Consider the following 25,713-nt stretch of genomic DNA (forward strand, 5'->3'; position numbering starts at 1 on the left):
ATTATCAAGTTTGCAACTCAAAAGCTTTAATTCTTAAGGCTTTCAAATTGAAGTTGCAAGTCCAACTCGGTTGTTAGAAAAAGACGTAAAGCCAATAAGCAACAAGTTTCGAATAGAAATGCCAGAGTTCAATACTACGACATCAATACATTAAAATAAGCAAGCAATTCTTGGTGTTGAAATTCAAAAGCAATATTAAAATAAATGCGCAATATAAAGAAAAAGGGTTTCCATTATAACTGATAGATTCGACTACTCAATAAAAAAGGGTAAAAGAAAGCAACAAAAAGGTTTGAAGAAAGGCACCTCTTAAGGCTAATCTAAGTAGAGCTTATAATTAACTAAATCTTGTAAAGCAGCCTCTAAGACTTGCTTTTTCTTCTCTATGACCTTTGAGGCATTTGCCGTTGCGAGGGAGACATCAGAACACTTGGAAAAATCTTCTTCAGCAGTTGAAACTTTGGATTCCATCTCTGCAGCTTCTTGCTTGGCAGCATCTCGTCGAGCTTTCAACCTCTTCACCTTCTTTCTCGTCTTCTCAAGAGATTTGCAGACGGCAAAAACTTCTTCAGATTCCTCATCTCTCTCCCTTAATACAAGCTCAAGATGTTCTTTGGCTTTTAAATATGACTCTGAATCTTTAATTATCGTGGTTTGATCAACAATGATGGATTGTTCTTGGTCATAAGAAGTCGCCAGCCTAAAGAAAGACCCCAATAAATTCTGCAAAGGGAAAATATTTGCCCCCATTCCACTCATGTCATTGAGTATAACTTCGACGTCATCTTGAATAGAGGAAGCACGACTCGGAGTAAGGCCTGCAAGTTTGGTACGGATACTAGCTCAATCCTTCATGATAAATTTCCTTTTAAGCTCTGAAATAACCTTTTTGCCATCAAATATAGACATGGTCACCGCTGGTAGCCGAGAAAAGTTTGACTCAATATTTGCTTTAACTTTACCGCAAGGGTTAGAGATGACCTCTTTGGATGACAAAAGTAACTTTCTTGAGTTTGGACCTGCTACAGACTTGCTGCTATCTTGCGGCTTACTTTGGTGAGGATCTTCCAGAATTTGAACATCGTTTGGCTACACACACAAATAAAAAAATCATATGAGGACTCTATAAAGGCAAATCATATACTTTGAAATAGTACAGAGTTAAGTCATTACCTTATCGATGGCTGATGGAGTTTTTGATGAACTAGCAAGAATCTCCACATGGGAGTTAGAATTGTCTTGATTCGCCAAGGATGGTTTTACCTTCTTCCAACAACGATTTCCATGACTACTATTACTCTCATCTTGGTATGGTTGTTTATTGAAAGTCGATTGAGTCAGGGCAGGCGGTTCCTCTTTCTGAGTTTCTGCAGGTAGAGGTCCCTTGACTATATACGGAATGACTACCTTAGCTGTCAAAACTAGAGGCTTAGCCACTATTGGGACCTCCTTGCCATGTTCTTGAGGAGTGTCAATAATAGAACCTACAACATTCACCAAAGATTGCAAGTTAGCTTCAAGAAAGTTCCCATGAACTTTGTCCCACCAAGATTTATACGAAGTAGAGGAATGCTTTCGCGCATTAGGTATGGCCATAGGAAAAGTAGCCTTTGCTATGGATCCATGCAACACACGGATGTGATAAAATCTGAGCCCTTTATCAAGTGATGCACTGCGAATATCATTTGCTAAGCTACATGGGAGGCTTTGATAAAATCTAAACTGACGGCTAAATCGATGCGGGCTATATGGCTCAAGGATGAATGAGTCTTCATACCTGAAAGGGAGAAAGTTAAAATGAAAGCTCATGAAGTAACTTATCTCTGAATCAGCTTCTTTATCATTATCCATAAAATAATGAATATTGGACTTGTTCGGCATGGCAGAAGTCCAAGAAATATTATCTCCTCAATAGATACGCTTTCTGGCATGCTCTTCATCAAAATATCTTGCAGTACCTTCTCCAGAATATGCTACCATTAGTGGAACGGTTAGCCCATTAGGAAGAGAAAAATGTGTCTTCAAATAGTAAGCAAGCCAACCATATACATAATGGATTGGAAAGGGTATTTTGATGTGCTCAAGTTGCGAACCTTTGGTAATCCTGTTTAAACCATTATAAATATTTGACAAGACAGGAACGGCAAGACCAAAAGTTTGCTTATTGGCTATCATAGCTACAATTCTAAAAGTTCCCGGACGAATGAAATCTCCATCCTTAGAAGGAAACACAAAGGAGCATAACCAACATGATAAAAATGCTACCAAATATGTATCAACCCTATATTCATACCCTACTCCAAGTGTAGAGAATGTCGCATCATCTGCACTTGACCACTTTGCTGCGCTAGGAATAGTTCCAGTTGGATTATGTATTGACTTCAAGCGAATGGATTTTTTCTCCTTCCTCACTGAAGCCGCCTCATATCTCAAGACTCTTTTGCACCAAAACTTTATCCACTTGCTAAGAGTAACTCTCGGATTATGAAACTCTCCTTCTTGAAAACGCTGAAAGGCTAAAAATAAAAAATCGCAGGTACGGGGGATGAATCTCTTATTCTTCTCATCGACATCGGTGAGCTCTTTGAATTCAGGTACTACTTTTTCATAAAGAAGACCTCCGATAGGTAGGCCCCCAATTTTATGTAAATCCTAAAGGGATATAGAGAGCTCTCCAATCTATGTCAGCAACGTATTTGTCCTTGAACACCATGCTTCAAGAAAGGCTTGCAATATGTTTGAACTTCCATCGTAGGTAAATAAAGAAGCATAAACAGCATCATATACTTTTGCTACTTTCAGAGTTTGTTGGCTTCTAGCCAAAACATCCTCAACTCATTCCCAATATCCTTGAATATTACGAAATTCACCTTCTATCTCCATGGCACTTCCCCCAACGTATATCTCCCTGAAGTATTCGATGCCCTAGGCAAGGAAGGGTGCTCGCAACATTCAATTGACGTTGGTTTGGAGCCTGAAGAGTTCATACGTTAATGGATCGATTAGAACCAAGGTCATGTTCGGAAGTCCAATTCGGCATATGAAGGGAATTCACCAAAGGCGGCCATGAATCTGCATACCTACTGACCAGTGGAGTGTAGGTCAATATCTTGGATAAAATTGTACCATCATCAGCCCCAATAAGAAGATACTTGTTGTTTGAAGATGGAGAGGTATAGTCCTTAAAGTGAACCATTACTGCAATCTGCATAAACAAGGAGGTTTAATTAAAAACAAGTTGAAGTTGAACAAAATACCTGTACATACCGCTGCTGACAAAAGGTTCCTCTATATTGTGACTTTATTCAAAGAAAAAGGAAATTGACACCATCTTGAAGCCAAATTGGTCGGTCTTAGAGTGTACGGAGATGAAGTTAAACTCTTGCACCCTAAGCCGATTGTTGCAAAGCCACCATCTTGGAATTAAATTGGTCGGTCTTAGAGTGTACGGAGGCGAAGTTAAACTCTCGCACCCTAAGCCGATTTGTTGTAAAGCCACCATCTTGAAGTCAAATTGGTCGGTCTTAGAGTGTACGGAGGCGAAGTTAAAACTCTCGCACCCTAAGCCGATTGTTGCAAAGTCACCATCTTGGAATCAAATTGGTCGGTCTTAGAGTGTACGAAGGTGAAGTTAAACTCTCAAACCATAAGTCGATTGTTGTGTCTTGCTATCTGCTTCAATACTAAAGAAAAAAAAAAAGAGGGCAACACAAAGAAAAGAAAAGAAAAGAAATTGATGAAAATCACAAAGAAAGAAAAGAAATTACCTTGCCTTTGATCCCAATTAGACACAACGCTGCAGGCAGGAGAAGCTTCACAATTGTGTCGAAATAATGATAAAATTCATGGGTATTTATAGCGCTGAAAGACGTGTACATTCTGTAATCCTTGGAAAGTTAGAAAAGAATTTGTTAGAATTTCATTGGGAAAAGGAGCAGGGAAAACGGTTGAGGCGGCAGGTCCTTACCAATCCTAGAGAAAATCAAATTAAGTTTGTTACTGTATTGGTTCACTTTGGTTTTGGAAAAAGAAAAAGAAAAGTCTATGGGACCCATAAAAAAAATAATAAAACAAAAAAGGGGTCACCTTATTAACATTAAATGCCAAAAGAGCAAAGTTAATATCTTTGTTTAGCACTTTCACGTGTACCAAGGATAAAAATATAGTACTATGTATATTGCAATTTTGCAGGACCAGCGTGCTTATGACATATTTTATGTATAAAATTAGTTATGACATATTTTATGTATAAAATTAGTTCGTAATAATTCAGTTTCCACACAAATTTTGTGTGACTAAAATATCAAATTGATACTTCGAGCCTAGTCTTTGAAAGATCTTAACAAGTTTTGAAGTAGGGGTATTTGTGGACGATGTAATATTATTAAATTTAAATTCGTATAAAATTTGAATTATATTAAATTCAAAATATATTAATTCTAAATAAATATTATGGATTAATATAATTAGATTAATTATTTAAGTCCAAACATATATGGGTTTAGTTAAAGTCCAATTTTTATTGGGCTAGCCCATTAATTTGGGCAATAAATAATGAACCCACTTTGCTAAGCCCAAGAATATTGTCATATTCTAGAGACCTTAATAAGCGTCACGTGTCAAATGATGTGGCATGTCAAATCAAGTGAAGGAGTCAATAGGACCGTGCTACATTTTAAGCTGATGCAGCAGGCACATGAAATAAAAGCCCATAAAAGGCGTCACATCACTTAAATCTGATTGGCTAAAGAAAGTTCATATTCATCATGACTCTTCCTTTCCTACAACTATAAATAGGGATCTCATGATTCAGAAAAGAGACCCCAGAACTCTAACAAGTAGCAAGAGAAAGCTCGTGGATCAAACGCCGCAATTTCTCTAAAAAAAAAACTCAAGCATTCAAATCAAGTTCATCAAAATTCAAGATCAAGACCGCAATATTCAAGAACAAGCTCAAAAGCTCTTGAATTCAAGCACAAGTCAAGATCAAGTCCATCAAGTCCATCAAATCAAATTCAAATTCAAGACTAAGCTTTAAGCCCTTGAATTTATATTCGAAAAGGCAAATCAGAGGATTCATAGAGATTGTAACACTCACTTATTGAAATCAATAAAATCGATTGTTGCAATATTTTCTTGTCTCGAATTATTTATTTTTCGATCTCGAAATTTTATTGTCCAACACCCCAGCTCAAGACAAAGGACGATATACAAAAAAAAAAAAAAAACATAAGTAAAATTTTATTTCCCATATAAAATTTATTATCTTTTCGTAACATGTAATAATGTAACTCTATAAAACAAGTGCAGTTAAAGGTTTCATCTAATCTGTAGATTTGTTATTTAAGGGTATACAAAAGGTGAGTACTTTTTTTTTTTGTAATTGTAAAATTTTTAGATATTTTTCTCAAAGTTAGCTATTTTTTTATGAGAAAAGATAATTGCAGATGGTAGAAGAATATTTTTGGGTAAAGTCGGCAAGAAATTATGTTAATATTGAGACACGGTTAAGTTATTTAAATGTTATTTTATAAATTTAACATATTTGCAAATACATAGTAGTTAATTATGATTAAATATTCACAATCACTTAAAAAATGACACATGTCATTTATTTATTAATTTGGTGTAAATATCAGATGTGGAAAAGTTTTTTATGATGTTATATTAAATCTCCTCTTTTCTTGTCAAATGGCGTGAGTGTATATTTACTGGTTTGATTCGATTCTTATTTTTCAAATAGTGTTGTCAATAGAATTTTTATCACCTTAATAAATTAAACCAAATTAACCTTAGTAGAATTTTTTCCAATTTGACGCACTTTATCAATTTGGTTCAATTTTACAATTTCATTTAAACAACCTAATGTTTTGGGGAGGTGTGGGGTAAAAAGATTCATATCAAGAAAATTTTCATTTCTTGATCTTGAATTTAAAAAATGTTTCGGTAAAAATAAAGCGATTTTAATCATTCCTCCGTACCTTTTAGGGTGGTCCTTTTTCAATTTAATTCCTGCTAAAATTGTAGGCATAGCCTCCATTTTGGTCCACATTGTCATAGTAGTAATTGTGACTACTTTATTGATGGATCCGATGTTTAAAGTGGGAAAACTAGGATTAAATGATGGAAACTTTTGACAAACAAAAAGATTCCCAATTTTAATTTTTTTTTCCACACCAAGTGGTACAAAAAATTTTCCTATAGTGTCTCTAATGTCAAAGGAAGGGGAAATTGGCGGCATGCAATAATAAACTCTTCTGGTTTATTCTTTTTTTTGAATCTCGCACATAAACAAAAAATGGGTCCGTTTGGTCATAAATATTTTTTCCTTTTTTTCGATTTTTTTTTATTTTTTTCACTTTTTCAGAAATTGTGGTGCCATGAAAATTCAAAAAATTATTTCAGAGTTGGATTTCAAAAAGTGAAAATAAGTTTTTGTTGTTTTCACAATTTTCCACTTCCATTTTCAACTTTCATTATTATTACATATAATCTCAATCTTTAAATTTTTACACAATAACAACAACAACAACAACAACAACAAACAACCCAGTATATTCCCACCTAGTGGGGTCTGAGGAGGGTAGAATGTATGCAATCCATACCACTACCTCTAAAGAAGTGGAGAGGCGGTTTTCGATAGACCCCCGGCTCAAGACACAGGACAATATACAAAAATATTCAAAGCATGAAACATGATAAAACTAACTTAGATACAACATCCACAAAAATAATGTACATTACAAAACAAAAGACACCAAAACCCTCCTAACTACGGACTACGATTCATCCCCCCACCTTATCCCTCTATCCTAGTATTTTTCCTCCAAACCTTCCTATCCAGGGTCATGTCTTCAGTGAGATATAACTGCTCCATATCACGTCTAATCACTTCTCTCCAGTATTTCTTCGGTCTACCCCTACCTCGCTTGAAACCATCTAACGCTAGTCTCTCACACCTATAAACTGGGGCATCCGTGCCCCTCCTCATCACATGACCAAACCATCTCAACCTCACTTCCCGCATTTTTTCCTCCACCGATACCACTCTCACCTTCTCCCAAATAATCTCATTCCTAACCCTGTCAGCCCTTGTAAGACCACACATCCAACGCAACATTCTCATTTTTGTCACCTTCAATTTTTGGATATGGGAAGTCTTAACTGGCCAACACTCCGCTCCATAAACATAGCCGGCCGGACTGCAACTCTATAGAATTTGCCTTTAAGCTTGGGAGGTACCTTCTTATCGCATCCCACTTCCTTTTTCTATACTGCTCTACCAATCTCTGTAATAGGTGAATTGCCTCATTCGTCGAGCGACCTAGCATAAATCCAAATTAATTCTCCAAAATAGACACAATATTTATCAACCTCCGCTCTACCACCCTCTCCCAAATGTTCATCGTATGACTCAACAACTTAATACCCCGGTAATTGTTACAACTCTGAATGTTACCCTTATTCTTGTATAATGGAATCATTATGCTCCATCTCCACGCCTCAGGCATCTTCGCGGACTTGAAAATGTTGTTAAACAGGTTGGTCAGCCACCTCACCCCAGCCACGCTAGAAAACTTTCAAAAATTCATCGGAATCTCATCGGGCCCCGTTGCCCTGCCCCTTCGCATCTTGCGAATAGCCTCGCTGACCTCCTTTACTTTAAAACGCCGACAATAACCAAAATCGCGACACTCTCCGGTATGCTTCAACTTCCCTAGCACAACACCCTTGTCCCTCTCGTCATTCAATAGCTTATGAAAATACAAATGCCATCTTTTCTTAATGAGGACGTCCTCCACCAATACTCTGCCATCTTCCCCCTTAATGCACTTCACTTGATCCAGATCCCGACCCTTCTGCTCCCTACCCTTGGCAAGGCTAAACAACCTTTTTTCCCCATCTTTCTCCTCTAACCTCTTATACAAACTCTTAAAAGATGTTGTCTTAGCATATGTAACTGCTAACTCAGCCTCCTTCTTAGCTAACTTATACTCCTCCCTACTAACCCATTTTTCCTCTTCATTCTTACTCTCCACCAACTTAACATAAGCCATCTTTTTTGTCTCTACCTTCATCTTAGCATCTTTATTCCACCACCAATACCCTCGATACCAGCCCGACCAGCCCTTCAAGACACCCAACACCTCTCTAGACGACTCTTTGATGCATCCCGCAGCCCTATCTCACATACTATCCACGTCTCTGCTATCCTCCCAAACCTCCATCCCTTCCAACTTCGTCCTTATCTCCAGGGATCTAGCTGGAGTCAGTCCACCCCACCTAACTCTAGGACGGCCCTCCCCACACCGTCTCTTCTTTTCCTTCTTAATACCTAAGTCCATCACTAGAAGTCTATGTTGGGTCGCAAGATTCTCACTCGGGATAACCTTAAAATCCTTACATATTGCTCTATCCCCCTTCCTAAGCAACAAAAAGTCAATTTGAGTCTTGGCTAGCCTACTATGAAAAGTAATTAGATGCTCCTCCTTCTTCGGAAAGATGAAATTCACTACCACTAACCCAAAGGCCCTCGCAAAATCTAAAAGAACATCTCTCACAACATTTCTATCCCCAAACCCGAAACCTCCATGCACATCATCATAATCCATCGGCAGAGACATGTGCCCATTAAAATCCCCTTCTATGAAAATCATCTCTGAACTAGGCACGCCTCTTATCATCTCATCCAAAACATCCCAAAATCTCTTCTTCTCCTCTTCGTCCAGGATCGCTTATGGCGCGTACGCACTACAAATGTTCACAGAATACCCCCAACAATTAATTTGATAGACATGACCCTATCACTAGCCCTTTTAACCTCCACTACCTGCCCCCTAAGCTCTTCGTCCACTAAGATACCGATGTCATTCCTACGTCTCTCACTACCAGAGTACCACAACTTGTACCCATCTACATCCCTAGCCTTAGAACCTACCCATTTGGTCTCCTGGACACATGCAATATTGATCCTTCTCTTCCTAAGAATCTTTACCAGTTCTATCGACTTACCCTGAAGGGTCCCTATGTTCCATGACCCTACCCTCAACCTATCATCTGTCTTATCCCCTTCCTTAATATTTCGCACTCTGCATCTCCAACCTAACCCAACCCCAAACCCTATCCCTTAATATACAAATTCCTCTCATAACTACAACCAACCACCAAGAAAAAAAATTATTATTTATTTTTTATGGTACAACATCATTTTTAGTTATTACAGATATTCTAATCTTTTTTTCTTCTTTTAACCAAAATTTACTAACGTAAAGTAAAAAATAATAAGTGGCAATCTATGGCGGAAATATATCAACTTTTGTTTTGAATGAACTAACAACAACAACAACAACAAACCCAGTGTATTCCCACTTAGTGGGGTCTGGGGGGGTAAGATGTACGCAGTCCATACCTCTACCTCTGATGAAGTAGAAAGGTTGTTTCCGAAAGACCCCCGGCTCAAGTCACGAGATATCACACAAACACATAGTACAGCACAGAAGCAGATGACATAACATAGATACGGCACCCATAAGGAATATAAAACAGAGTAAAGCAGGAATGCAGGAATATAAAGCAGAGGAAAGCACACAGATTCGTAATAAACATGGAACACGGAACACGAAACACTGAATACGGAATCATAACAGGAATACACCCCCACCAATTAATTCCCTACACTAGCGACCCGAACTGGCCCTAATCCTCTGCCGTAATTCGCATCTTCCAGACCTTCCTATCTAGGGTCATGTCCTCGGTGAGCTGTAACTGTTCCATGTCCCGCCTAATCACCTCACCCCAGTACTTCTTCGGTCTACCCCTTCCCCGTCTAAAACCATCCAACGCTAGCCTCTCACACCTACGGACCGGGGCATCCATGCCCCTCCTCTTCACGTGTCCGAACCATCTCAATCGTGCTTCCCGCATCTTACACTCCACTGAAGTCACACCAACCTTCTCCCGGATAGTCTCATTCCGAACTCTATCCCCTCGGATCAGTCCACACATCCAGCGCAACATCCGCATTTCTGCCACCTTCATTTTTTGGATGTGGGAGTTCTTAACTGGCCAACACTCCGCTCCATACAGCAAGGCCGGACGGACTACCACCCTATAGAATTTGCCTTTAAGCTTGGGCGGCACCTTCTTATCACACAGCACCCCCGATGCGTGTTTCCACCTTTTAGTACATTATGTTATTTAAAAATGAGAAATTTAATATTTTTTTCTTGTCATTCTAATTTTTTGTATATGTCATATAATGGCTATGATGATTTTAATAAATTATTAAAAAGTGGTCAGTAAAGTCGCATATCAAACATAACGTAACGATCCCTATTGCCGATTACCTTATTTTGGTCTCATGAATTTTGAACAGAGACGAGTGTGGTAATTAGCTTAACAAAAGTTTGTTCTCTTTATCAAAAAAAAAATATATATATATATATATATATTCAAGGAAAATCAATATCTTCAATAAAGAAAAAGCAAAAAATTAGCACTAATCTATTCAGAAATAATTCATTCGTAATTTTTTTTTAAAAAGACCAAATTCAATAAAATAATTAATTCTAGTGAAATTAATTAAGAATTGTCATCAACAAATTTAAGAATATATAAAATATATTTATATCCATCAATCATATTTATCAAAATATATTTTCTTTATTCAATCGATTATGGTTAGATAAACTTATTTAGCCCGTGCTTGTGATATTTTTATTCAAATTTTAGAAGAATAATAATCATAATAATTAGTTTGTTGTTAATTATTTTACCAATTGAAGACGTATAAATTATTTTCTCAACATTTGGTTGAATGTTAGTATGTAAATTAGTAGTTGAGTGATTTTGATAATTTTTAAAAGTTAAGGGCATAAAATCATATTTTAAAAAGATTTTTTAAAAATCTAAAAAAAAAAATTCAAAAAGACATGATCAAACACAACTTCAACTCCAACTTTGGAAAAAAGTAACTTTTACAGCCAAAGGGCTACTTAATGTACCAGACTACCCCTTTTTGTCTCTAATGTCAAAGGAGGAAAAACTTTGGCGGCACACAATAAACCCTTATGGTTCGATCCTTTTTCCAACCTCACACATAGGCGGGGAAGCCTTAATGCCCCTTTTTGTCTCTAATGTCAAAATTTATAGAGCACTATTAGGGGTCGTTTGATACACTGTCTGGGATAAGTAAGGATATTTCATGGAATTATTTTATTCCTCCCTCCTCATGAGATAGTAATTCCATCATTTTAGTACAAATGGTGGGACAAAATAGTTCTGGGATTAAGTAATTCCTTCTACCAAACATGGAATAAAGTTAATCCTAGACTTTATCTCAAAATTATTTTTCTTATCCCTCCTACCATACTACCCCTTAGTTTCTTGTTTGACTGTTGCATGTTGTTTCCCTCTTAATTTTTCTTTTTTTTTGGCCATCGAGTTGTCAACATGGTAGAAATATATATTATTCTCACTTTTTCGCTTCTTTGATGACTTAAACTCACAACTTTAGAATTGAGAGTGGAAGATATTTACCATCCGAGCAACCCTCTTGTCTCTTTAGCCGCATATTTTGTATGCATAGTAGTATAAAGTAGAAAGGGGATATTCAAGTGTAGTGATAGAGAGATATAGGAAAATAATTGGACAAATAAGAAGGAAGAGGAATTTGAAAATTTGTAAATTATTTTGGACGTCTTCGGTATGGAGGAAATTAGTTTCTGAAAAGTATTTTCTAATTTTCTCATATCGGTTGATTAAAATTTTTGAATATTTTTTTTTAGTTAAATAAGTTTCTTAAAATGAGAAAAATACTTTTCCTAGTGAAAGTAGAGAAAACAAGTATCACAAGTAACGTTCTACGTAGATTGTATCCTCTCTGCGTACCAACACATCTTATAAACCCGGCAGACCCCATCCCCACAACCCACATCCCAACCCATTCACTCATTTCTCATAGTATTTGTCTAAATTATATATAATAATTTTAAGATAATATTTTAATTTTCACATACATTACGTATCAATCATAAAAATATAAGTAAAAAACTTACCTTTTTTTTTTTGGAAAAACAAATAATGAATCCTTTGAAAGATTTTTTGATTCCAAGATACAATTTATTTATTTTTTTGGCCTGGCAACGTGGATGCGGAGTGTGGACTACTGAGTGCCAATTTCATAAATTTTAAAGTTATTTTGTGTCATAAGTCATTTATTAATATTCCAATTTATCATGCAGTGCCAAATTTTCTTCTTTTTCCAAAAAGCTTACAAAGTTGAAAAAAGAATTTTTTGTTTAGGATCTGGTTAATCTTTTTTATGCCTTAATGGAAGCCTCTTACACTCTCGTTCAACGAAAACTTTTGTTTTTTCTTTAATTTTTATTTCGTTCGAAGGAGAGTCTTAGAGTCGCTGGTAAAGTTATTGTCATGTAACCAGAAAGTTACGATTTCAAGTGGTGAAAACAGTCTTTATGCAAGGTAAGACTACATACAATTAATCCTTGTGATTCGATCCTTTTCAAAACCATACATAACATTAATCCTTGTGATTCGATCCTTTTCAAAACCATACATAACTGTAGAGGCGAATTCATTATTTTATGACCGTGGAATCCTAATATAGTAAATTAGTATTACCAAAGAAGTTAAGGACGACCCAGGAGAATCAAACCAGGTTTTTGCGTGTATTGCACTTCCAAAGATCCCATTTGAACCTCTGAGCAAACGAACAATTTTGTTAGTGGATTCCTAGCTGAGCATTCTTATATATTTAATAGATTTTTTTATATAATTACAAGGTTTATAAAAATGTTTGGGGACTGTTCGCAATAAATTTTCGTAAAACTGAAAATTAATTTCAAGCAAAAATAAAATAAATAAAAAGAATAATTTTATTTAAAGTAGTCTTGTGAGTACAATTCCGTTATTTTCTTGATTCTTCTCTCCTAAGCTTTTCCGTGATTTGAGGACCTTTTGTAGCGTAATTCTCGAACTTTCGGATGATTTGAGCCTCCTAGAAATGCGTTTGGATCTCCAGGAATGTCAGACAACACTTCATCTTGTCGAGTTGATCTCCGGGAAAAACTCCGTTAATTAATTCTTTGAAGAGTTGTGTAGTCAATGCAGAAGCTTCCTCCAATGCTTGCAAAATCCCTCAAAAAATTATGCAACCCTCGTATTTATAGTTGTAGGGGGTAGGCAGTCAAGTGTAAATAACCTCTTCTGCCTTATTCTGATTGGTCCATTCAGTTTTCAAGCTTATTACAAATGTTATGTGATAAGTTGCTTGTGATTGGCCAAAAATATGTCATTTGGGACACTTGGCGATGTTTTATTGGCTCTTGAACTTGACTTCGATTGCCACATCATTTGAGTGTGTGACCTTGCCTCATTGGTCTTTAATTTGACTGGGATGCCACGTCACTTGACACGTGGCATAAGTTTGGGCTTCGAGGTGAGATGGGCCTTGAAGTCCTTGATGAGGAATAAAATGGGCTTATTATTTTTATAGCCCAAAATAATTTTAGACCCAATAAAATTTGGGTCAAATTCAAATTTTATATGAATTTGACCCAATAAATTTTACGTGTCTACAGATGCCCACTGCTTCAAAACTCGTCAAGATGTTTGATTTATCGGACCTGTTAGAGACGAGATTTGAAGTATTTGTGGAGCCCCTTTGTTTTGCAAGACTTGAGCACTTTGTCGAAATTCGACTCCTCGAAGTCATCATAATCCGGGTAGAATAACGTGAATCCCTTTCTTAGGAGTGTAAAATTCTGTTTAAAACTAAATATATCCAAACCTTGTAGGATTCGGGTATTAGTCTTATATCGAATTTTAATAGGATTAAATAATGATGTTATCCCACTTCGAAAAGGATTAGGAATTTGACTTATTTTGGACACTTAGACATCCCAATTCTTCTTGAAGACAACTTGTTCAACAAATTCTTTTTCGAAATCAAACGGGGGCCTTTTAGAGTCTATAAAAGGACATCACCGCCCCATTAAGTCATTGTAATTCAGCCTGAGCAGAAAGTCAACTCCCGTTCTTCTCCTCTTTTTTCACAATTGGGCTTTTGGGCACTTTGGGGAGTCTGTGGAAGAAGCTTCATAACATATCGTGGAGGTGTCTGAATCACGAATGACTTATAGTGTTGAAAACTAGACTCGCGAGGCTACGTTCTACGCTAAAACCACACTCAATTTATCTCCAAATCTCCGCAGGTATCGTTTCAAAATCAGACCTTTAGTTATGTTTCATTACTTTTTACTTGTTTTGTGTAGTCTCACGAAAACTCCCATATCTTGACTTAGGAACATTAAAAGCAGAAGACGTTTTTTGAGTTGGAAACTAGACTCGTAGATATACGACTCACGCGAAAATCAAAATTAGATTGCATCCGAATCGTCTCAGATATTGCTCCAAAAATGGCCTTCTAATCTTGGTTCGCTAGTTTTTTTCAGCTTTGCTCAGCGTCACGATAAATTTCATATCTCGACGTGGGAGTATCAGAATTAGGTTCCATTTTTTGAATTGGAAAGTAGATTTGCAGAGCTACTTCTCTCATGGAAACCAAAATCAAATTTCATCCGAATTGTCCAAGATATCGCTCCAAATACGGCCTTCTAATCTTGGTTCGCTAGTTATTTCAGCTTTGCGCAGCATTACGATAAATTTCATATCTCGACGTGGGAGTATCGGAATTAGGTGACATTATTTTGCATTGAAAATTAGATTTGTAGATATACCTCTCGCATCGAAACCACAATCATATTACATATGAATCTTCTTAGATATAGCTCCAAAAATGTCCTTCTAATCTTGGTTTGCTAGTTATTTCAGCTTTGCACAGCGTCACGATAAATTCCATATCTCAACGTGGAAGTATCGGAATCAGGTGCCATTTTTTGTATTGACAAATAGACTCATAGATATAAGTTACTCATGAAATTCATCAGCAGAAAATTTTTATATTTTCTCAGATAAATTTTTGAAGTTACAGCCTAAATCTTGCGATACTCCTTTTTCCTTTAGAGGACTTACCGTTTAATTTAATTTCTTTGGCAGATCTTCATACACAAAGAGGATATCTTCAGTTCTTTGAAAATATGGTGAACTTCCGTGACCAAACGATACGATATCCTCTACTTGAAATAGCAAACCATGAACGATACTCTCCTGCTAGCATCCTTCCCTTGAAAGTTCATCCTCCAGTAATAGGTGCCTTCCCACTTGACAGAGAATCACTTGACATGTCCCTTCATCTAGACAAATGGTCAAAAAAAGAAGAAATTGACGTACTTGACTTTAATAAGGTCATTAATACCACTGCTTTTGTGCTGCATTCATCTACGCATGACAAAGAATCTGCTGCTACATATCCCAAAGGCTCGAATAAGGGCCTTGCTACATGGAATTATCCCCAATTAGACTTTGGTGAGTTTCGTTATGTTACTTGATATTGGGAGTGGGTAGAGGATGTCCTTAGCTATAGCAAGGAGATGCTGGAACGAACTAAGATTTATGATGCTGTTTTCGCCTCTTTATTCACGTACGACATCAACGAGAATGTTTTGTAGGCATTTTGTGAACTTTGGCATTCCTCGACTAATACTATATGTGTCGGCATTGGTGAGCTTTCTATTTCATTGTGGGACATGCATATGATTGGGGGCCTTTTTGGGTTTGATATCGAGAGGGTGTCATGCGGAAGCTTTTAGTTTGCAAATCATATAGACAATAAATCAGATGACAACAAAAAATAAATACTAAAAACATATTATTAATATAATTTGGTCAAACGACCTATATATTAAAAATAATATTTAAAAAAAACATAAACCTATGGAAGAAATCTCCCCCTAAATCAGACTCTTTTAAAGAGTACATTATGAATTCTATTGTGTTATTGTGTGAGAAGGGGTCTTCTATTTATAGAGTTCCAAAACCTTTCCTCCAAAAAAAGAGGTTTGCCAAATATAGAAAAGTTGTATACTTTCCTTTCAAGAAAAGTAAAATTAATTATCCTTACTTTTATTTTCTTTGCAAGAAAAAGTAAAACTTAATTTTGGTAAGAAAATCAGGACAAAAACCCTAACAAATCTCTCCTTTTTGGATTGATTTTCTTGACTTGATCTTTCTTCTTCACACGATCTTCATATATCAATGATCTTCATATATTACTGCTGCTTACCATGATTAAAAGATGATATGGTTTGAAAATTGGAGCCCTATTGATACAAAGCTATGTTTGTATCAAGAGATTCAAGCCAACACAAGAAGCAACAATAAGAACAACAAAGTGCTAGTGAATCGAAAGAGGCCACACACGGATTCACTAGGCTTCAACACTTGTTTTGACTAGAAAAATGAGTTTACAAAAAGAACAACAAATGACAATTTTGCTAGTGAATCGAAAGAGCCCCACACGGCTTCACTAGACATTTAGATTCAATAACACAATGTTATCAAGATTACAAAAGGTATAGAAACTTGACATACAATATTCAATAATCTAAGAACCCTAAAAACGAGAAAGGACCCTAAGTCTAATGAATATCAATACCAAATTATTACTTGGACCAAGAGGAACTCAAGAACCCCAAGACCCTAGTTTCTAGACAAGATACAACACTAGTATCACTCTACTAGTGAACTTTCGGTTTTGGCCTCTCCAAAATGAGAAAGAGAAGTCACTAATATTACAAGTCTTTTGTTTCTTGATAATAGGAATAAACTAACTAAAAAATACTAGCCCTAATAAATGGCTTAGATAGTCAATTACAAAGGAGGGACAAAAGGCCAAAATACCCTTGACATTAAGTGGGTGGGTTTGGGGTGTTTTCCTGGGCCTCTTCACACTTTAATAAGTATAGGCCCTTAGATGGGCTCACAAGGGCCTCACACACGTCCAAGGATTTGAATAAGTCTTGGATTCATTGCAACTCATATTCTTGACTTCATGTGAAAGGTCTTGAGCTAGGAATTCCCGTATCATCCTCTCCATCTTGAAGAGAATTTATCCTGAAATTTGGATCATTGTCATCCTCCACCGTTTCCACTCGAGAGAGATCACACACGTTGAAGTGTTGTGCAATTGATATTCTGGGGGTAGATCAATCTTGTAGGCGTTGTCATTGATCCTTTCTAATACTTGGAACGGGCTATCACCCCTTGACATCAACTTAGCATTCATTTTAGATGGGAATCTATCATTTCTTAGTTGCACCCACACCCAATCTCTCGGTTCAAGAATGAGATTTCTTCTTCCTTTGTTGGTTCGCCTTGAAACTTCTTGGTCTTTCTTTTTCAACCGCAACCTCACCTTCTCATGTAGCTTCTTAATGGCCTCGGCTCGTTTGCTTCCATATAAGCTTATCACAAGATCACTTGGCAAAGGGGTTAAATCCAAAGGGGTGAGGGGGTTGATGTCGTATACACACTCAAAGGTTGTCATCCCCGTGCTTGAGTGTATAACACGATTATAAGCAAACTCAATCAACGGTAAGTGCTCCTCCCAAGAAGTCATTTTTCCCTTAACCATGGACCGTAGCATAGACCCTAAGGTCCTATTTGGTACTTCCATTTGGCCATCGGTTTGTGGGTGACATGAGGTCAAAAACAACAACTTAGTACTGAGCCTACCCCACATGAACTTCGAAAAGTGGTGTGAAAATTTAGAATCCCTATCACTTACTATGGTCCTCGGAACACCATGAGGTTTTACAATATTATCAACAAACAAAGAGGTTACACTAGGCGCATCATCATATTTAGAACAAGGAATAAAGTGAGCCATCTTAGAAAACCGATCTACTACGACAAAAATACTATCCCGTCCCCTTCTAGTTCTCGACAGTCCAACACAAAGTCCTTTGATATGTCAAGCCAAGGACGCAAAGGGGTGGACAATGGGGTGTATAACCCTTGGGGTTGGAGCCGTGACTTGGATCCTTTGCACTCAACACATTGGCTGCCAATCCGGGCCACATCCTTGTGCCTTCTAGGCCAATAAAATTGTTCTTCCAAAATTCCGAGGGTCTTCTTGACCCCAAAATAGCCCATTAGACCACCATTGTGTACTTTCCTCACAAAAAATGCTTTTCATGAACTTGAGGGAACACACAATCGTCTACCATTAAACAAGTATCCATTAAATTTGGTATAGGGATAGGAACCCCTATCCGTAACCCACCTATCCCTATCCAACTCTTCACTTTTTCTATTAATTGGAGCGAAGTGAGGGTCCTCGGGATATAAAGACTTGAGGCCTTCAAACCCCATCAACTTAGGCGACAAAGTAGACACAAGCACATATTTTTGGGACAAATCATCAGCAACCACATTGTCTTTACCCTTCTTGTAATGAATAACATAAAGGAAAGTTTCAAGAAATTCAATCCTATTTGGCATGCTGCCGGTTAATCCTGCATTAAAGTCTAATCAAGGCATACAACTCTAAATCGTATGTAAAGTATTTTAGAGTTGCTCCTTTGAGATTTTCGCTAAAGTAGGCAATAACCTTCAATTCTTGCATTAAAGTCGCGCCTATGCCGACTTTGCTAGCATCACATTCGACCTCAAAAGTCTTGTCAAAATTCAACAATTGTAGCAAAAGGGCTGAGATGATCATAGGTTTTAAGCCCTCGAAGCCCTTAGCTTTCTCATCTCTCCACTTGAAAGGCCGATCTATTTTAATAACTTCAGCCAAGGGGGCGACAATGGTGCTAAATCCTTTGACAAAATGTCTATAAAAATTAGCCAACTCGTGGAAGCTTTTAACTTCACTTATGGTTTTGGGAGTTGGCCAATTTTTAATTGCGTCAATCTTAGACTCATCCACTTTGACCCCTCTTGAGCTAACTACAAACCCAAGAAATACAACTTCATGAACACCAAAAGAATAGTTTTCTAGATTAGCATATAACTTCTCCCTTTGGAGGACATCAAACACACATTGTAAATGCTTTACATGATCATCTAAGGACTTACTATACACCAACAAATCATCAAAGTAAACAAAAACAAACTTTTCGATAAATGGCTTCATCACATGATTCATTAGCCTTACGAAATTACTTAGAGCATTTGTTAGGCCGAATGACATAACTATCCATTCATAGAGACTGAATTTTGTCTTGAAAGTGGTTTTCCATTCATCACCCGATTGCATACGGATTTGGTGATAGACACTCCTCAAATTAATTTTAGAAAAAAGACATGAACCACTCAATTCATCAAGCATATCATCTAGCCTAGGAATAGGGTGACGATATTTTATCATTATCTTATTGATGGCTCGACAATCAATGCACATAAGCCAAGTCCTATCTTTCTTGGAAAATAGTAGCACCGGAACCGCACAACGGCTCATACTCTCTATGATGTACCCTTTGTTGAAAAGTTCCTCAACTTGGCATTGCAATTCCTTGGTATCCATCGGGTTGCTTTTATAAGCTGGTTTATTGGGCAATTGTGAGCTCAGTACAAAATCAATTTGGTGGTTAATGCCTCGAAGTGGAGGTAATTTTTTCAGCAATTCCTTTAGGAAGACATCCTCATAATCCTGCAAAACATGAGAAATAGAAGGAGAAATAGAAACGTTAGCGGGGTTAGTATTAAAATAATGAGCCAAGAGGAGCATCGGAGTGTCCTCGTCATGATCCATAAATAGTTCCTTCCTCCTATCCATCATCACCATCCTCTCGTGCCCTTTAGAATTTAGGGGCCCCTCGGCTTCCCCTACCCACTCACTTTCGAATTCCCCTCTTTTTTCCTCACTCCCGGCCTTCTTTTCCTTTTTTCTCAATTCCCACATCTTTTGGTGTAATTCATTTACTTGGGAAGGCAATAATGGATGAAGAGCGACCTTTTGACCATCCTTATCAAGTGTATACATCTTGGATCTTCCATCATGTTTGGTCGACCTATCGTATTTCCAAGGCCTTCCTAACAATAAGTGACAAACTTGTATTGGTGTCACGTCACAAAGAACCTCGGCATGGTAGTTGGATACCTTAAAACGTATCACACATTGCCTTGTGACCTTTAACTCGATGCATTCATTCAACCATTGTAATTTGTAAGGACTAGTGTGAGGTGTAGTCGGCAATTTCAAGAAGTTCACCATTGCAACACTAACCACATTCGCACAACTTCCACTATCTATCACCATAGTGCACACACTTCCCTTCACAAGACATTTAGTATGGAATAGATTCTCCTGTTGGGTACGATCATCTATCGCCTTACTAATCATGGCACACTTTACTACAAAGTTTGGAACCATGCACTCTCCTTCTTGCGAATAAGTATCCTCATAATCATCATCATCATCATGTGGCTCCCTCTCGACCGTTTCTCTATCTTGAGGATCGATCTCACTCTCATCACCCTCAATACCCAGTTCTTCACCAAGGAAATACAATCTACTTTCCCTTAGGACTACATTGCATCGGTCAGGGTATTCATTGGCTTTATGCCCCCAACCTAGGCATTTGAAGCATTGGAACCCTTTAGGATTAGGATATTTGTAAACTTCTTGCCTCAGAGGGATTTTGTGGACTATTTAGGGCTTGGGTAACCTAGTAGTAGCGGGTTGGTCCTTGTTTTTAGGCCAACCCAAAAAGGATTGAACCATATCCTTGCCCCTCGGCCAACCCGAGGTTTATTGTCCCTTTGTTTTGAATGATGACCTCTCTTGAAGTTCCCTTTTAATCTCAAGAGCCTTTTGGAAAATACCTTCGACGGTATCAAAATTTTGAAGTGTCAAATGAGTAGAGCTATCTTTATTCAACCCAGACTTGTACCGAATGATGTTATGACTAATTTGTTCCCCGCGATGATCAAGTTTCAACATAAGCTGTTGAAACTTATCATAATATGCCATAACACTTCGATTCCCTTGCCGCAAGTTGTACAATCTAGCAAGAAACTCATGACGATAGCTTTCGGAAAGATATCATTGCCTCATTAGGTACCTCAACTGAAACCATGGTGGTGGTTGGACCTCTACCAACTCGTTGCTGAACCGCTTAAAGTATTCTTACCAAGTGTTAGCTTAGCCTTCAAAATGAGATATGGCATAACAACTTTTCTTCTCTTCCGAGATATCATTTACTTAAAACACTTTATCACACGCTGAATCCCAAGAAAGATATACCTTGGGGTCACTTTCACCCGTAAAGATAGGTAGGCTCAATTTAATTGTATTGATGCCTACATCTCTCTCTTGGTGTCGGTTTCTCCTTTCTCCATACCCTCGGTATCTTCTTGGATCCACACGCCCCCTATCATCTCCTTCTCCCTCAGGTAAGCATCGTTAAAGGCTACATGACCTTCATAATTCTCTCTACCATATTTCTCAAAGTGGACGGGATAGTTTTGGACATTTGGAACTCGATTTAGAGGGATTGGATTTTGTAGAGGTGGTGGTCTTTGGTTTAGTAGGGCTCGGAAGGGTGGGTTTGGATTTAGTTGAGGTATTGGATGGCTAAGTCTTTCTTCCAAAAATTGAGGAGTTTGGGAATGGGTTGGTCTGTTGGAGTTTCGGTTTAGAGGGTTATAAGTGGTTAGGCTTGCGGCATTTAGTAGAGCTAGTGAAGGATTTGGCAATTGTGGCCATATTTCGGGAGTAACGGTGGCAGAGAAATTTCTTTCATGTCCACTTGACGAAACATGTCGAGGAGTAGAAGGGTGAGAGTTCCTTTAACTCTTCACTTGTTCTAACCTCTCACTAATAGTCGTCACTTCTCCCCTTATGGCTCCCACTTCCGTACTCAACCTTTCAAGAGTTCGCGTTATAGACTAAAGAGTGACCCTCATATTCTCCATTTCATTAGAATCCAAGGTTTGAGACGTGTTTCACTCTATTTTCAAGTTATCACCTACATAATAAAAAAACAAGTTAGTTTAAAACCCCTCTCCTCACTCACACTCTGTTGGTTCACTCACACTCAAGCTCCACAAGTGTTATAGATTGGCTAGTAACCCGTGAATCCTTAAGGTATGAGTATCCTCTTGTACGGAATGGATTTTTGTTTGAAACTCAAAGAATTCCCATTGGACTAGAGTCAAGGAGTTATAACATATTCAAATGACAAAAGCACACAAACAAACGACGACACAAAGACAAGGATTCAATGGTCTAATTGACAACCTAGTAGGAATGTTCTAGCTTGCTAATTAGTTCTCGAGTCAATTAGAAGAAACTAAGAATAAGTAATTAGAAACTAAAATATCTAAATTGAGCTTAATTAATGACGTGAATAGTGATTAAGGTGACGTGGCTGCATGGTATTAGTCACGGTCCATACATTTTGTTCATCAACTTGAAGCCTTAATCTTCACAATTTTTGTAATGGATCTTTGCTTTTGGAGGAAAAGTAAAGTCTTGTAACTTTTTTAAGTCCAATATCAAATGGAAAGACTTGACTTATACCAATCTCACAAAACAAGGTCCCTTAAAAGGTGGTAAAATTTGTTGAAAAGTATATGTCAAGTCATGGAAGTGATGTGCTTAAGTCTTCTCACAAACAACTTTACACTTTGTCCTTCAACTTTTTTTGGGATCTATTGTACTCTTTTTACTATTTAAAACATGAATTGAAGAGAAGATCAAGATGAGAATAACAACAAAACCTTCAAGAACACAACAACAACACACCAACAATGGCCACTTTAACGTCCAAACATAAGCCACAACACACGACCAACTTTAAGATCAACAAGTCACGTATCATTAAGCTCAACTTTAGATCTTAACACCTTTTGTGTTGATGAGAAAGAAAACAACACAAGAAAAAAACTAGACAAACAAAACTTTTGTAGATCTAACTACCAACTGTTGACCAAGGCAACAACACAACACAATTTTCTCGACCAAGAACAAGATGAGCATATTTCTCTTTTTTTTTTTGGAATTTTTCAGATTTCAGCAATTTTTTTATTTATTTTTTTTAACTATCAAGCCCAAGATTGATTTTTTTTGAACAAAATCAACCACAATCTTTGCTACCAAATGATACAAAGCTAAGTGTGTATCAAGAGATTCAAGCCAACACAAGAAGAAACAATAAGAACAACAAAGTGCTAGTGAATCGAAAGAGGCCACACACGGATTCACTAGGCTTCAACACTCGTTTTGACTAGAAAAATGAGTTTACAACAAGAACAACAAATGAAAATTTTTCCAGTGAATCGAAAGATCCCCACACGGCTTCACTAGACATTTAGATTCAACAACATAATATTATCAAGATTACAAAAGGTATAGAAACTTGACATACAATATTCAATAATCTAAGAACCCTAAAAATGAGAAAGGACCCTAAGTCTAATGAATACCAATACCAAATTCTTACTTGGACCAAGAGGAACTCAAGAACCCCAAGACCCTAGTTTCTAGCCAAGATACAACACTAGTATCACTCTACTAGTGAGCTTTCGGTTTTGGCCTCTCCAAAATGAGAAAGAGAAGTCATTAATATTAAAAGTCTTTTGTTTCTTGAATAATATGGATGAACTAACTAAACAAGTCTAGCCCTAATAAATGGCTTATATAGTCAATTACAAAGGAGGGACAAAAAACCAAAATACCCTTGACATTAAGTGGGTGGGTTTGGGGTGTTTTCTTGGGCCTCTTCACACTTTAATAAGTAAGGCCTTTAGATGGACTCACAAGGGCCTCACACACGGCCAAGAATGTGAACAAGGCTTGAAGTCGTTGCAACTCACGCGCTTGACTTTGTGTAAAAGTTATCGAGCTAGGAATTCCAGTATCACCTATGCTTTGAAAATAAAAGCATGGGTTAATATTATTGGAGCCCTGTGTTATAAGTAACAGGGTTGAAAGTGGAGCCTTGTGCATTGAAAGTGAGCACAGTTTAAAAGTGAAGCTCATGTGTTAAAAGTATATGCACGAGTTAAAAGGGCCCCTAGCGTAAAAGTAAGTAGGGGTTGAAAGTTGAAGACCATAAACATGGATTGAAAATTAATTTTGGTTGTAAAGATGGATTAGCAGCAGGATTGTTAAAAAAAATTTCTCCACGTGTAGTTTTTTGAAACTTTTTTAACAAAAACTTCATCATCGTCAAGTTGATTGCAACTTTAATCTTAAATAGTCCTCAATCGAACTATTAGATTTTGAACCATAGGCTCTGATACCACTTGCTGGGTTTGAAATCGAGAGGGCATCATGCGGAAGCTTTCAGTTTGCAAATCATATAGACGATAAATCAGATGACAACGAAAAACAAATACTAAAAATATATTATTAATATAATTTGGTCAAATGACCTACATATTAAAAATAATATTTAAAAAATATAAACCTATCTCCCCCTAAACCAGACTTTTTTAAAGACTATATTGTGGATTCTATTGTGTTATTGTATGAGAAGGACGGGTCTTCTATTTATTGGTAAGAAAATCAGGGCAAAAACCCTAACAGACCTTCCAGTACACGAAACTTTCTTTGATGAAGTTATTCCTTCGGCCAAAGAATTGTCAGAAATAGATCATCAAGGGAAGCCATTTTTGCCTAAAACTTGTGCTTACTTATTTTTAGCATTCTATCGGCTTTCAAATAGTGTGTCTAAGGATGCTTCTGTCCGTGATTGGGTGAATTTTTGGTTCAAAGGACCGGAGCAGTACAAAGAGCCTCCACCACGGGGCCCTAAACAACAAGTAAAACCAAAGTCAAATCACAGTCCCAACGGCTACATTGATATATTATTTTAGCGTGAATGGAAAAAGAGAATGTCTTTTTTGTCGAGTTAGGAGTGGAAGGGTATCTTAGAGAAGACATGAACTTGGCTGCTTTTCTTAAAGTTCATTCTTCCAATTAATAAACTTGACCACATCCGTCCTAGCGTCTTTAAGATTGCAAGTGTAATGGCTCATGGGGAGAGGTTTGCACTAGCGATTCCCGTTTTGGCTAGTATCTACAGAGGCTTGATAGAGATCACAACTTCAACAAACTTAGGTGCATGCGACATAATATTTCCTATACAATATGTCTATGGATGTATTGGTGCATAGTTTAACTCCTACTATCAAGCACGTCATTACAATAGTGCTTGTATATGTAGGATTATTGGGAAAGGATGGATAGAAACTTTGATCTTTCTGGTGCAAGACAGTTATTTCAAATACCGATATCTGTAGTTTACCCACCTTGACCATGCTACAGCCTAAGCAGTTATTTATAGATGACAATGAAGAATTGTCTAGTTCTTGGAATGACTATTTCATTAGTCTTCGTTCAAGCTACGTTACCCTCCGATGTGATAATCACTTTGTCATGGAGCCTTACAGTCCCCATAGATTTAGCCAAAAGTTTGGATTTGTTAAAGACCTACCTGGAAACTTCATCAAACGACCATATGATGGCACACTAAAAGAATTAGCACAACTTTGGGACTCTTGCACCTATCTTAGTAGTTCTTCAACCATTAGTATACCACCACGGCCTGAAAGTCCTCTAACGACCAATAGGTATGCAAATTAGTAGTATATTTTTGAACAAACCTCTTTGGGCAGAATAAAATTATCTTAAAAGTTCCTCTTTGGCCATTGGAACAAGGTAAGTCTTCCATTTCCTCCCTTGTTAAGTCAAAGACTAGCCAATTGTCTTCTAAGTCTTCACCTTCAAGGGGTAAGTTGGTGAAAATTGGAAAAAAATCAAGTCGTCCTTCATTGAAA

At 37.3% G+C, this 25,713-nt stretch overlaps 1 protein-coding gene across 1 annotated transcript; it reads right to left on the reverse strand.

Moving 5' to 3' along the window:
* Positions 1–214: 214 nt before the first annotated feature.
* On the reverse strand, positions 215–1,884 carry LOC107844985. Its single transcript, XM_047398521.1, has 3 exons — positions 1,174–1,884; positions 963–1,089; positions 215–818 (listed from the first exon to the last, which is right to left on the reverse strand). The coding sequence occupies exons 1-3, from the start codon at positions 1,879–1,881 to the stop codon at positions 316–318; spliced, it is 1,338 nt and encodes a 445-aa protein (XP_047254477.1). The 5' UTR covers positions 1,882–1,884; the 3' UTR covers positions 215–315.
* Between the last annotated feature and the right edge of the window lie 23,829 nt (positions 1,885–25,713).

Source organism: Capsicum annuum, chromosome 10 (assembly GCF_002878395.1).
Source record: "Capsicum annuum cultivar UCD-10X-F1 chromosome 10, UCD10Xv1.1, whole genome shotgun sequence".
NCBI classification, from domain to species: Eukaryota; Viridiplantae; Streptophyta; class Magnoliopsida; order Solanales; family Solanaceae; genus Capsicum; species Capsicum annuum.